Below are 15271 nucleotides of genomic sequence, written 5' to 3'. Positions count from 1 at the left end.
GACCATAAGGCTCAAAAAGCCAAAAATACTTATGATCTGGTACTTTACGTTAAATGTGCACTGTGGCACAGCACACTAAACTGTCATTACCTGCTTCCCACATCCAGGCAGTTTTGAGTCTTAGTTACTATGCTTCCAATACAGTTAGTTCCTGCTAATGGGTCTGATGATGGCCAAAGTACCTGGGCTCCTGCCACATAAGCGCCAGAATCCGATAGAGTTTTAGGCTCCTGGCTTCGACCTAGATCAACTGGGACTCTCTGGGTCATTCAGAGAGTGAACTAATGAATGGATTATGTGTCTGTGTCTCTCCCTGTCACTTCTCTGCCTTTCAAATAAATATATTTAATTTTTTTTAAAAATTTTAGATGTTTTACACAATCAGGGTGGGAAGGATCTAAGGTTAGGGAGAAGTGGGTATGCGAAATACACTTTAACAAAAGTTCACTGACCATTTGGCGAAGCCAATAAATCACAGATTTGTAATCAGATGTAAAGCAAATCTGAAGTTAAACTTAGAACATAGGAAATCCTTCTGTGTCCAAAGTGTTTGTAAATAAGAGAATGGCACCTATTTGGAATTCATAGATTTGATAGAAAACAAGATCTGTGAAATATCTAAAGCTTTCTCAGCAAAACAATTATAAACTAACAAGCAATGACATCAAACTAAAATTTAATTCAATAGACTAGAATTCAATTCAATAGAATGAACTTTCATATTAGGGAAAATCAAAGCACTCAATTTACCATAGTGTGAAAGATGCATAATTATCTTCAACTGGAAGAAGTATAAAGTCAAGTCATAATAATTTTACTAATGACATTGGAAAAGCAAACTATACTTCATGATTTAAGAAGTAAATCAAGGAATCTTTAAAAGGGGACATTTACAAGGAAGAATTAGAAAATAAGGACACAAACAATGATTTTCATTTTTTTCATCAAAATATGGACACTTAGATTACCCAATGGTAAAAGTAGGACATGCTACAAACTTCATAATAAGCAAATCTTCCAATGTTGCATATTATCTACAGAAAATTACTGCTTTTTAAAAGCAAAATCTGTTCATCCGATTTCTGTCTCCTGACAAAGGTTAGACATTATGTAGTGGGCAGATACAAAACCTACTGGTTCACTTGTTCAGACACTTGCATTCCTTGTGGATATGCCTGGGTTCTATACCCTCCTCTGGGCCCAGGCTACAACCTCATGGTAACGTAAACTTTGAACCAGGTTCCTTTCACCCCATGGGAGACCTCCATTCAGTGTATGCACTGCGCTGCAGGTATTTGAAAAGTAAATGATGAGAGTGGTCCATCAGCCTCTCTGTGTCTACCTCTCAAAAAATTAAAAAAAACAAACTATGTTAATAGCAGAATATAAGGAAGACAGTATGTGATTTTGGTTTCTGTAGCCTATGGAATCAACTGTGTGTTTAGAAGAGCTTGAAAAGGCTTAAACATGTTTTTTTAACGAGCAGCATAATTTAAAAACCATATGGGTTTTAAATATTAATGACCAAAAACAGACCAAAGTATCTGTAGTGGTTAACCACGTTGTAACAGTAACACTAAGGTCACATTTCAGCTAGAATCAAGTCAACAGGCTCAAACTTCTAGGGACTAAATCTCTCATATGAAAAACTAGGATTCACACTGGTTAGCAAGAGCCTAGTTGAAAATAAATGATGGTGGAATTTTGGCCTAGTGGCTAAGACTCAGGGATTCCACATCGCAGGGGCTGTTTTCCAAATCCACTTCTGACTCTAATTCCCTCTCCCAGGCAATGTGGACCCTGGGAAGCAGCAGTGACAGAGTGATGTCCTCCAGTAATTGGACTGAGTTTCCAGTTGCTGGTTTTTGTCCTCAGCCCAGGGTCATGGCGGGCATTTGTAGGGTAAAACAGTGAACAGGAGGTGTCTTTCTCTCCTTCCTCATATTGTCTCTCAAATTAAAAAAAAAAAAAAAAAAAAAAAAAAGGAAAAAAGTGAAAAAAATTCAGAATAAGAATAAAGAAAGTATTGAGGCCAATATGTAACATGTAATAGAACCCTATTTTAATTCATGCTCTGGCTACACTATAATTTATTTTCCTTAAAGGCAATTACTGCCTACAATAAACTACATAGCTAGCTATCCTGAGAGTCTGTAAAGCTATCATGAATCTTGTCATGGTTCTCCCAAACTCAAAGATGTTTCAACATGGAATGAAAACAGGGAGCTCTTTTAGCCAAATATTTCAGTTTTCATTCTAGCAAATAATGCCGGAATTCTATTTCTGAAAAGAATAAAAAACATTACCTACTAGGAATCGTGAGAAAGAAATGATAAGAACAGGTTTGAGGAAGATTGAATCTGAGGCTAAGAAATGTTAAAAAGTCACCAACAAAGGCTAGCCAGTTCACAAAAGGAACAGTAATCACTCCTCTTGGCTCAATGAAAAGGAAAGAGAAAAAGAAAGGAGATAAAATGCTTTAGATAAAAATCTTCTTTAGTAATATAAAAAGAGACCTCTCTTTTCATAGGGTATCATGGAATAAATCCTGAATCCAGTTATAACTTGGATTCTATTCCATACTCTCTCTTCAAAGTATTGAAGTGACTGACAGCATATTCAGGAGCTTTTTCAGTATAGAAAACCAAGATGCACTCAAACACATATGTAGTAAAACAGAATCTGGCAATCTGAAATACTAACAAACACACAGATAATATTTTTAAAAATATTTTAAAGTCTCAGAAAGCTTACTTGGTACAAAATATGTCCATCCTAGGAAGTTAGTATTAATGAAAGAAAGGCAAGGGAAAGGTGGGAGAAAAGGCAGAGACTTCCACATGTGGGTATAGAGTTGGGTGAACTTTCACAGAGAGAGGGCTCTGAAAACGAGCTGTCATCGCAGTGCTCCAATCACAGGGCTACCACTACCCCCAAAGATTGTCAAGTGCACTTCTTAAGGAGATAGTGGGAAGAGGACAAAGAGGTAAGACTGTGTGTAAGATTACTTCTATCTACTTCCCCATACTAAATTTTTCTTATGGTACCAAGCTCAACACCCTTCTCTATTATAATGAAAAACGACCCTGTAACAGATATGTGATGAAACTGTTCTAATCAATCAGATAATCCAAATCAACACAAGTGCTTTACAACAAATAGATTTTTTACAATGTCATTTCTAAATACCATGATGTGGTCATGTACAGAAAGACTCAAGACCTGTGCATATGGCACAAATAATATCAGGCATGACTGTTCAAGTAGAATGACCACGAGTACTGAAAAGTGTTCTTAACACGCAAATCTAAAAATCACACATAAATGAATAAACATACTTCTAGAATAAAAACAGAAAATAAAGTAACTATTACTATGTGGGGGAAGGTTTCTCTAAAGTTTAGAGGCCAGCAGAAATGCTCAACTACATATATAATATGATATATACTATAGGAAAATGCAAAGAAACAACCAGACATTTTAATCTTGGTTATCTGTATGAGAGCATTTGAGTCATTTTTATCTTCCTTTATATATTATCTGTGCATGTACTGATAATTATTTTAAAGAAAGCTTCATTAAAAACATATGTTAATGATTATAGTTCAAAGGAAATTAAAAACCAAATTCAGAATGGGACCAGGAAAACGGCAAAGTGGACAGGCTTACCGTCACAGGACAGGGAAACATAGCTTCCCAAGTCATCAGACATGTGTCGTATCACATTTCTACCCATCTTCAGACCAAGAAAGATCCAATAATCTATCGCAGCCCCAAGAATTCCAGTCAGTAAGTAAGCAAGCTCATGTTTGAAGACCTAATGCAAGAAAAAAGAAAGATGTTACTAACACATATAAGAACAAAGGATTGCTTGTAGTGCGTTTTTATACTTGTTGAGGTAAAATTTATCTCCCTGAAAACACAGGACATACTAATGAAAAAGGGTATTTTGAAGAATCTTAGCCATCGTCTTCTCCCTTCTTCCGCAGCCACCTTTCCCTCCCTTCCTCTTGGTATATACACGCTCTCCTATGGGGATCTCTAGGTCCCTCTATGTGTACACAGGTTTAATAGTAACTACTTGAGGTGACTGGAACCAGAAATGTTCCAGAGCTCTGAATAGTTGAATTCATGTGATAAGATATCTAGCAGGATGACATGAGACTAAATAAGAAATTCACTTGTTCCATATTCATCTTCTATGTATAATTTCTATAGATCATTTTATACAATACCTTGAATGTATCTGCATTTTGACTGTGACCTGTCCCATGAGGTCAGTGTGAAAGTTTGTATGTAGCATCGTACTGTTACTCAGTTTCGAAGTTTGGAGTAATTTGGAGGTTAGACTTTTCACATCAGGGATGCTTACCCTGTGTGATTGCATAGTTAAAATATGTCTAGGAACCTTAGAAATAAGCTTTGAGCTAACTTTAAAAATTGTATCTGAAGATGTCAAATGCTTTAATTAGGAAATAATTCCAGAAAAAATATGAAGTAAATACGTGGCTTCCATGAATTTGTTAAGAGGAATATATGTGCATAACAAAGAGTTGATCAAGCCACAAACAGACCTGTATATAATATTTTCATTATATAAACAATTATCTTTTATATTTCAGTAACATTCTAGAAAAAGGCTACAGAAACACAACAGAATCTTCAACAATGTATTTGCTGTAAAGAATTACATTTGCATTTTCATCATTAATTATATCATTTTACTTATACATCAACTTTTAAAGTCTTGTCATTTCTATGATATCAATAAATTCTTTTTCTTAAGATTTGTTTATCTTTATTGGAAAGACAGATTTATAGAAAGAAGAGACAAAATCTTCCATCCATTGATACACTCCCCAAATGGCTGCAATGGCCACAGCTGAGCTGAACCGAAGCCGGGGCCAAGAGCCAAGAGCTCCTTCTGGATTTCCTTTTGGATGCAGGGTCCCAAGGCTTTGGACCATCTTCTATTGCTTTCCCAGGCCATAAGAAGCAGCTGGATGGGAAGTGGAATAGTTGTGACATGAAATTGCACTCATATGGGATCACAGCACCTACATAGTGAGGATTTAGCCATCAAGTCATCATACTAGGCCCTCCATGTTTCCTATAAGACACTGAGGACCTTATAAGAATTATTGAGGGCTCCTGGCATCAGATCGGCTCAGCTCTGGCCACTGCAGTCATTTGGGAGTGAACCAGCAGAGATGGGAGTTCTTCTGGTCTCTCCAAAAAAATGCTCTGCCTTTCCAATAAAAATGAACAAAGCTTAAAAAAAAAAAAAAAAGGAAACCATGTAATTCTTAGAGTAATTGTGCTTTTTTCCCAGTGTTTAATTTTTCTTCAGATAAACAATTTAGTATAAAATATGAAGAGGTGTAAAAACAGTATTTTAAAAATACCTTTAATTTAAATGTAAACATTTTTTTTTAAATAACATTAAAACTAGTTGAAATTCCTGTGTTCCTGGTGTTTGTTGCCTAGGCATGCTGGATGTGTAAAAAAAAAAAATCATTAAATAGAAGACATCTGAAACAGGCTTCTAAATGCTCTGGTATCCAACCTGATTGTAGCTGCTGTGCTTGCTATGATGCCATGTCTAAATCAAGAACAGTAACAGAGAAATGCCTTACACTTTGAATCCTGAATGACAACTGCCCCAAGCAAACAAGATTCTTACAGATATATACAGTGTTTGCACAGGATGCAATTCCTCACTTTAAGTAGCTATTAGGTAAGTGACTTCAAATTGGAAGTCCATGTACAAACACAGGCAAATGGTGACACATTCACCAGATTTGTTGAAACAGTGTTTAAGTGAAGGAAAACCTACAGAATCATGATCAGCAACAGGTGCCCAGCCATCTTCTTGCACTGTGGGCAATGTAGTGCATTCTGTCAAGACTGAACACGGGAATCAAGGATCAATTCTGAGGGCTGAGGAGATTCTAAGCTGAATGATTAACTCTAAGAAGAAATGCCCTTCTGATATGATCAGTGGCCACGAAGGACAGTCTGATGCTGCCAGAATTAAAATTTATGTGTGCATGTTAACCACTCCTGGTTTCAGCCTGGTAACCGTTGCTGTGGGGCATGCAGAGAGCAGAAGCTGGCAGAGTGTGGCCAAAGCAGCAGCACAGTTTCGCTTTGCGTCATCTGGATTGCTGGGGACCTTTGCCGACGTCCAGGGAATTTTGTAAGACAACATGCAGTATTCTAAAAAACCCATCTAGCCAAGCAAGTTAATTTTTACCTCTTAATATTCAAGTTATGAACACAAAATAGGACAGTAAAAATGTATGCTTAAATTATCAAATTGATGGTGTCTATTTGCACATCCAAGAGTGTTCTTCCAACATAGAATGATTTGAGCATGAATAATGACAGCACGCAGGAAGGGAGAGAACAGCAAACCCTGTTCTCTGGAAGTAGTCCCCTACCATACTGGACACAGTCAGTCAGGATCACCGAGACCCCAGGTCCAAGATTCTGAGTGGGGAAGGGTGCTGGCTCACTGAATTAAGCCTCAAGGGAAAACAACTGAGGACTTCATCTAGTAAAGGAAGCATTAAAGTCAACCAGGTGGGATGTTTCAATTTTCCTTACACAAATATGTATATCTACACTTCAAAATGCAACAGGACCTTCACATGAATACAAAGTTTGCCTCAGTACTGATGTCACTAAGCAGAGAGGTAAGAGTTTCTAGTGACTTTGAAAAATGACCATAGCTTCTTTACCACAGTAAGAAAGATCCTGTTTTTATCTGTGTGTCACCAGCTAAACATGCCCAGATAAAGATGCCACTGCATCAGGTTCCTGGACTCTTTTAGACTAATTTTGTGGCTGTGGCACTCATCATCACCAGGGTTAACCGATGCTACTATCTCCAGCAGGGTACAGGTACTTCAGAAGTTGACTGAGAGAAAACGGCAACTGAACCAGCAAGATAAAAAAGCATTCTGAGAACACTGAAATGTTTGCTAATATGGAAAGAATGGAAAAAAGTATGCTAAAAATTAACAAAGAAATAAAATACATGATTTGCACATATGACATACATTTACCCTAGAATTCCTTCCTAGTATGTTAAGCTCCATTAGCAGACGTTCTGTCAATACAGCTCCCGACTACCTGGCAGCGCATGTAACTTCCATTTTATAAACTTGGCCATCTTCCAGAAGTAGAGTGCTCTGTAATGTATATAAACCAGCATCCTGGCTTTCTGACTCCCAGGGTAAGGATTTCCACAATATCTCACACTGCAGGAGACACCGTGCTGCTAGAAACATACTAACATGACGCACATACTGTGCCTTTTCCTGTTTTAAATACTGACATTTCAAACACAGTGCAGACTTGGCCTCCAGGCAAGGCATTGCCCTAACAAGCTGTGACACCTTGAATAAGTTGCTTAAACTCTTTAGCCTCACTTTTCTTACCTTTAAATACAATCTAGCTTCCATTTCCACTCAACATTGTAGGATCATCCCTACACAGCTTTTAAGGACATCCCACGGCAAAGCAGGACTAATGCTCAGGAAGAAGCCAAACACACATCTCCTCGAGGACCTCAACACAGCGCACCTCTGCTCCTTGCCAAGGGAAGCCCAGAGCAGTCTCAGATTAATGACAATGAAACTCACTGCCATTGTGTCACTCTGCAGTGCTTGTTGATTGACATTATGACAAAACAATATTAGCATAAACTGAGGACTTCTGTTTAGCTAATGACTTAAATTGAATGCTTCAACTCAGCAAATCAAGAAACAAATGCTTTACAGTGCAGAGAATGAGGTCTGTGAACATGCATGGAATTCTGGAAACTGGAAACTGCCAGAAAGATTTAATTAAGTGCAAGAATGAATGCTAAGAAAAAGGTAACAATAAAAAAAGCCATTTATGTGAATTTAAGCAAATTAAAATGTTAAATAAAATATTAATTTGCAAAATTTAAAACCAGCTCTCATATTACAACTAATGCTACAATTTATTGCAGGCTGCCTAACAAGTATGTTGCTTTTATTTCTAAATTTGAACAAAACTCTTCCAGTTAAATATGTATCAATCTGTTACTATTTACATCAGTGCTTCCTGAGTAATTTCTTTTCTGTGGTAGGACTTTGATGCTTCAGTAAATTATGAAAATGTCAGGTTCACTGTTTTCAGTTATAAATGAGCAATTTCATTTATGTAATCAAATGGAAGAAAAAAGAAATACTCCATAATGAAGAAATACTTTATATCTTCAATGGTTCTATAAAAAGTAAATAAAAAGGCAGATGGTAATTTACAGGAACGCTATCAGTTTCAGCTGAGAAACACTAGTCAGCTGGCAGAGGTACAGAGTTCTATTTGAGCATTTCCGATGTTGAGACGCTGGCGTAACCATACAGCATCTGACTCATGAACCACACAGCGCCTACTCACCTAGTCACTGTCACACAATAAGATTATTTAATCACAACAAAGTCTAGTCATACGTAGGAGGCAACCTGCCTTGTTCTAAGGGTGATTTACAAAAACAAATTAATGCTCTCCAAAGAATTTTATCTTTAGAAATATATCTTAGACATCCATTAAGGCAATTTTATTTTGAAAATGAGCAAGGACTTCTGTTTATGGTAAAGGGTTAGGTTAACTCAGTCTTACAGAATGAACCTAACAAAACTGGCTAAGATATGCAAAACACCTCCAGAAATAGTTAAGTTAGGGGCAACTGCTAGGCCAAGACTTAGAGAAAGTAAAGCCGGTGGTGAGGCACTCAAAGCCAGCTGACCCCACCCCAAGTATCGGCTCATTCCATCCAGAGCTGAGATGCAGTACGATGGCTTATGGGCCCAGGGGAAAAGGGATTTAAAGACATTTTAAAAGCCATAGCCCAAGACCTTGAAAACTTCACGCTCAGACTAGGTGAAATAAAAAGCAAAACCACATGCACTGCAGCTCATGACTTGAAGCACTTGGAGCAGCCGGCCTCCTCAAACACAGCCCCTAGATTAGGAAGGTCTTCACTAGCAGCACACCCAGGCACTCAGCACAAGGTGACAGAAGCACTGTAGGACAGTAATTTGTGTTCTGGTTTTTGCCAGAAACTGCTCCTACAACTTTTTCAAACGTAATTCAAAGAATGTGGCAAATGATATACAGCTCAGATGATAAACTCAGACTGAAGAATAGCAGAAATAATGCTAGAAATACATCCAAAAGACCTCAGACATGAAACAATGACACAGATCATACAATAACCATTACTGCCAAGTTTAAAGACAAAAGAAAACCCCGTAGTTTTGCAGGAAACAATACAACATAAAAATGTCATAGTAAGTACAAAAAAAAAAGCTAGAAAAAAATACAAAAATTTCAAGAGAACTGTAATGTATAAACCAACCACAACTGAATGTAAATGAACAGATCATTAACAGGGACAGGTGTTTGCCTGGACACTGTGGCCCACACTGGCAGCCCGGGACCTACTATGCAGATCCGTGGGGCCAGCAGACATGGATGTCCAGGTGCCCGAGTTCTTGCTACCAATGGAAAGAGACTTAGAATAAGTTGCGGTTGAGTTCCAGGCTCCCAGCTTCCGTGTGGCACAGAAAGGTGGTTTTAAGAATAAACAAAACTTACTAGTAATTAGGCCTACCATCATATACATTAATTCAGTTAGTCATAAATTCCTTGTGAACTGAAATGCATAAGAGTTTAAAAAAACATCCGGAGTGCTAACCATAGACTTGGTAACCTGAACAACTGAACACCTCTCCCTGGCTGCTGCATTCAAATGTGGCTTCACACAGAAGCCAACCTCCAAGGACCTTTTCCCTGAAACTGCATAAATAGAAAACACTGGCACATTTGAATAAAGGGACTATGAACAGGCGAGGCAATTTTAATTAGACATCCCTCAGCATCCCAGGTGATTAGTTCCAAGATCCTCCATAGAAAACTGTCAAGGTTCCCTAAAGAAAATGGCTGAGTATATGTGTAAAACCCGCAATATTCTTGCATGAACTTAATCATCTCTAAAGTGCTTACAGTGCCTAATACAGCATCAACGGTGTATAGCAGCTGCTATATGATATGGAGACATACAGTTGAGTTTGTACATACAGAGATGTAACTTTGAGTATTTTAATCCAAAGGCACATAATCTGTGAATAAGAGCCAACTGCTCTTTGCCCAGACTATTCATTTGTAAATTAATCCTACTTACATCATTAGACTTGCATTTTTGTTTGTGAGAATATATGGTCCATTCTAAAAGCATATTCACTGGTTTTGTCAGAAGTACAGAAGTCTCACTTCCTGACCAGAAGATTTCCAGAATAACTGCCTTTCCTGTTATTTTCAGACTCTCAGAATCTGACCAGTCACACAGCCTAGTGAAAACAGACCAAAAAACAATCTCAATACCCATTTGACCATGACAGTTAGTAGATAAATCTTTTGCTAAAGGCAAAACAGAGGTAGCAATTAAAAAATCTTTTATTTGAAAGGTAGAGAGAAAAGAAAGAGCGAGCGAGCGAGAGACAGAGGAAGAGATGGGAAGGGAAGGACAGATATGGCTGGAGACAGACCAGGTTGAAACGCGAGCCACCAGACCTCTCCTTTGGCTGGTAAGGACCCCAGTACTTGAGCCAGCACCTGCTGACTCCCATCCAGGAAGCTGACATCAGGAGTGGAGCCAGGACTCAAATCCAGGTATTCCAACACAGAATGTGGGATCCCAAGCAGCACTTAACTGCTATTCCAAAAATCCCTGCCAACCTATCAATTTTTCAAGACACAAAGATCATAATAAGGTGGGCCTGGCGGCGTGGCCTAGCGGCTAAAGTCCTCACTTTGAACACACCAGGATCCCATATGGGCACCGGTTCTAATCCCGGCAGCTCCACTTCCCATCCAGCTCCCTGCTTGTGGTCTGGGAAAGCAGTAGAGGACGGCCCAAAGCTTTGGGACCCTGTACCCGCATGGGAGACCCGGAAGAAGTTCCTGGATCCTGGCTTCGGATCGGCATAGCATCGGCCGTTGTGCTCACTTGGGGAGTGAATCATCGGACGGAAGATCTTCCTCTCTGTCTCTCCTCCTCTCTGTATATCTGACTTCACAATAAATAAATAAATCTTAAAAAAAAAAAAGATCACAATAAGGTGCCTACATCATGGTGTAACTGGTTAAGCCACTGCCTGAGGTGTCAGGATCCCATAGGAGCACCAGGTCAGGCCTTGGATACTACACTTCCAATCCAGCTCCTTGTCGATGTAACTGAGAAAGCAGAGGGTGGCCCAAGCCCGTGGTCCCTGCTACTCACAGGGGAGACCTGCATGGATTTTTAGGACCTTGGCTTCACCCTGGCAAGCCCTGGTTACTGTGGCCATGCTGAAAAGTGGACAGAAGGTTCTTTTCTCTCCCCCTCTCTAACTCTGCCTTCAGGCAAGTAACTGTTACCTTTGGTAAAAATGATTCATTCAACTGTAGTAAACACTTACCTTTGACTCAGATGTCGCACTTCACTTTCAACTAAATTCAGAAAAAATTTGAGTAGTGTCAAGTAGAGTACCTTAGAATCACTGATACTTTCAGAAATTTGATGACAAAAATTTTCATTGAAAAGGCAAGATCTGAAACACACAACCGAACAATTTACTTACAGCATATAATTAACCAAGTAGTTTTTTGGACAAAGTGCTCCTTTTTAGAATAGTTTAGAAAGTTATACAATTGTCACCAAAATACATCATGTTAAAATTATTCTAATTTCTTTTAAATATCTCATGACTCCTTAGTTCTTAACATAGATCTAATTTCCTATAAAGATAATTATAATATTTAATAACCACTAGGGTCTTTATATTCCTTATTTTATTAACAACAAATTATGAATTTCACTGCCTACCTTCGATCCAAATGACCAGTTACCTAAACTTTGAACTCAAAACATTCGTCATAATCCTACTAAAGAAAAGTCTATTTCTTTAGTAAATCATTATTTAGTAAATTAAAGTTATTTAGGGGTATTTAAAAAAATTTTTTTTTCTTTTTATTGGAAAGGCAGATATATAGAGCGAAGGAAAGACAGAGAGAAAGATCTTGTATCTGCCAGTTCACTTCGGAACGGCTGGAACTAAGCTGATCCAAAGCCAGGAGCTTCTTCCAGGTCTTAAGCAGGCATAGGGTCCCAAGGCCTTGGGCAGTCCTTTATTGCCTTCCCAGGACACAAGCAGGCAGCTGGATGTGTGAAGTAGAAAAGTTGGGATGTGAATCGGTACCCATATGGAATCCTGGTGCGTTCAAAGTGAGGACTTTAGCCACTTAAGACTTTTGCCCAGGGGTGCTTTCTTAGAATTTTAAAAATTCAATATTTAATTACCTTTCCATTTTTATGGCAATCCCACTGAACACTTGATGATCCCAGGTAACTTCTGTTAGACAGCTGAAAATATGGCTTGTGCATCAGAGAATTTATATTTTACACAGTTAATGTCAAATATCAACAGTCACGTGGCTAGTGGCAACTGTGTTGGACAAGAGTTCTACAGTGTATTTTCAAAGGGAACCTAACCAACTCCAGGCTAGGAGAGAATGTAAGAAATAATACTTATCTCTCCACTTCCTTACCAAGTGTATCAGCAGTACACATGTCACACTCTCTGTCCCCACCTTTCCTATCTTCTTTTTGAACACTGCATTCGCAGGTTAGGAGCATTCTTATTAGCTTTTAAATTTAATATTACTTGAATGTGTTTACAAATCCACCCAGTCCCATATAATTTTTCTGATAGTCTGAAAACTGCCCAAGCACAGGTAACATAGTTTTGCTTTTTAATTTAAATTTAAATAGATCTAATGGAATATTTCAAATCCATACAACAGTAGAGAGACTAACGCCCAGCTCATTCACAACCTATGTAATGAACTTCTAGACACTGTTGTTTATTAAAAGCCCAATTTTTGGCTGTCCAGATTCCATGTCCTATTCCAGTATTAAATCTGCTTATTAAGCAAGTTATTTTATATAATGAAGATGCAGCTATTCCACACTGGTGTGAACCACAAACTTGTAAGTCGAAAGAAATGACAATATTTAAGAGGTGGAATTTGAGTTGTATTTTAAAAGTTAACAGAGTTGGCTAGGTACGTACACACACACACACCCCTTCCTTACACACATACATAGGAAAGAGGGCAGGAGGACATACAAGGGAAAACAGTCAGCAGGGACATTAGGAAAGTGATGAAGATGAAAGTGGAGACACACAAGAGGGAAAATCCTCAAGGAGTATGAGCCAAGGAAGGACTTTAATCAAGGAATGATGAGAGTATTTTAAATTAGGGTACTCTGCAAGACAAGCTAAAGGTGAGAAAAACTGAATTAACGACAGTAAAATAGCTATAGCTGCAGTTTATGTAAGAAACTATGGAAGCTTTTAAATACAAGCAAGGGCACTTAAGGAAGGAACTGATTTGGAAATTAGGAAGGGTTCTAGCCATATGAAAATTCTCTCACAGTCCTGACCTAGACTGGCTAATACTGTTACAAAGGTATTACATGTTTACATTTCATACATTTTCAAAGCAAAGAATATTATACACACACATATATATGTATATATTTTTTAAACTGCTAAAATGGACCACAGTGCCTCCTGGTACACAGGAAGCATTCGATCAACACTTATTGCAACAGAAATTTTATAAAAAAATCCCTGCTAGTTAGTTAGATGAATTTCTATGATTTCAAAGACCCAACCAAAAGTCTAGCCCTTGCCTGGCCAATCAAGTTTCCTTCCCTTCCTATTAGTATGGACTTTCAAAAACAGAACAATTGGATATAAAGGTATTTCCTGACAAAGGAGGGCTATCATACGAAGAGAATTATTAGAGCATAATAGAAGAAAATGGTTAGTTCTGCTAGGGAGAAAAAAGAAACTGTAAGGATTTTTCTGGAGACAGAAAGACAAAGGCAGGGCCAGGCAGATGACAGCATGTGGAGAGGCATCAGCAACCTCACAGAGGAACCATCAGCCTGTGCCTCAGAATACATGAAAAAAAGTAACAAGAACTAAAACAGACACTGCACATAGCTATACATTTTTATATTCTGATGTCTAAAATTGATCATATCCACACTGAATTAATCACCTACATTTTAAAACCAAACAAAAACTCTTTTAAAAATCTGGTCTTTCAGTGAATCCACTTGATGAATTCACTGAACTTTCTGAAACAGCAAACTGAGAAACATGACTAATACAGACTTGCCCTTTTTATGACTTTTACCATGAACATATGAACCTACCCCACACACTCCTAAAAACAGAAGTATGCTTTCATGACTATCCAAAAACACATGCATATCATTATCAAGTGTCAAGATATCATTTAATATTCTCCCCGATCAAGTTCCTTACCTGATAAGTACTTCCACCAGGGACCAGGCTCCTTTCATACAAGTTGGACACTGGAATAACTCTAAGTAATATCTGGACATGGCTGGGGACTTCCAGGGAGGATGCAGATGAAGAAGAGCTGACAATACATGAAAGTATCGACCAGAAAATGTATCTATGTTATCCTGTTATTTAAAAATAAACAAAACAAAATAGCTTTACACATGATTTCACCGGATAACTCATTTTAAAACCACAACAATGCTACACTATACACTATACTTCTACAAAAAATAATTCCTTGTCTAAGGTACGTGTTTCAAAAAAGCAGAGCTGATGGCAAGTACCATGTTGAGCTAATCAAGTACTGCATCTGTAGAGGGACACTGCAAATATCCATCTATACGAGGTATTCCATACTAGCATTTGCTTACAGAAAATATCCATTTTCCATTTCATGACTGCAGTGAGATTAAGAGTTCCCAAATGTCACCTAAAGGAACTAAAGGTAAGAAGCTCTCCATGTAACATTCTTATTTATCATCAATGTTAACGTGACATGGTTTACACTTCATTTGTGTTCCCACTGGCACCTTGATAAAGAACATTGAGAAAGCTTCTTTGAAGAGGTGCTGCTGCTCTTGGTTCACAATTTCGGGAGCAGGCTCATTGCTATGCACAGTATGAATACAGAGGTAAGGCAGCAAATGGCATTCTCAACTACTAGAATCTGGTTTTCTGTTTGGCATTTTGCCATGTGAGAAATCAGGTAAGCTTTTTTTTTTCCCCATATATATATATATATATATATACACACACACACACACACATATATATGTGTGTGTATAATATTCTTTGCTTTGAGGAAAGTGTTC

The 15271-nt window shown here is 38.1% G+C and overlaps 1 protein-coding gene across 4 annotated transcripts in view; it reads right to left on the bottom strand.

Moving 5' to 3' along the window:
• The window catches only part of SLF1 (SMC5-SMC6 complex localization factor 1), a 55161-nt gene that overhangs the window by 13444 nt on the left and 26446 nt on the right, over positions 1 to 15271 (bottom strand). For all 4 annotated transcript variants that reach the window (XM_040986045.1, XM_040986048.1, XM_040986047.1 and 1 more), the window contains 4 exons: positions 14418 to 14581; positions 11496 to 11627; positions 10220 to 10385; positions 3670 to 3817 (listed from right to left, as the gene is read on the bottom strand). In XM_040986045.1, the coding sequence (XP_040841979.1) occupies positions 3670 to 3817; positions 10220 to 10385; positions 11496 to 11627; positions 14418 to 14581 (610 nt within the window). The remainder of the gene's footprint in view (positions 1 to 3669; positions 3818 to 10219; positions 10386 to 11495; positions 11628 to 14417; positions 14582 to 15271) is intronic.

The sequence above is a fragment of the Ochotona curzoniae genome, unplaced genomic scaffold, assembly GCF_017591425.1.
Source record: "Ochotona curzoniae isolate NIBS_2020 unplaced genomic scaffold, NIBS_Ocur_1.0 contig_4501, whole genome shotgun sequence".
In the NCBI taxonomy this organism is placed as follows: Eukaryota; Metazoa; Chordata; class Mammalia; order Lagomorpha; family Ochotonidae; genus Ochotona; species Ochotona curzoniae.
The sequence above is the reverse complement of the archived record's forward strand: the minus strand, read 5'-3'. Positions and strand labels throughout refer to the sequence as shown.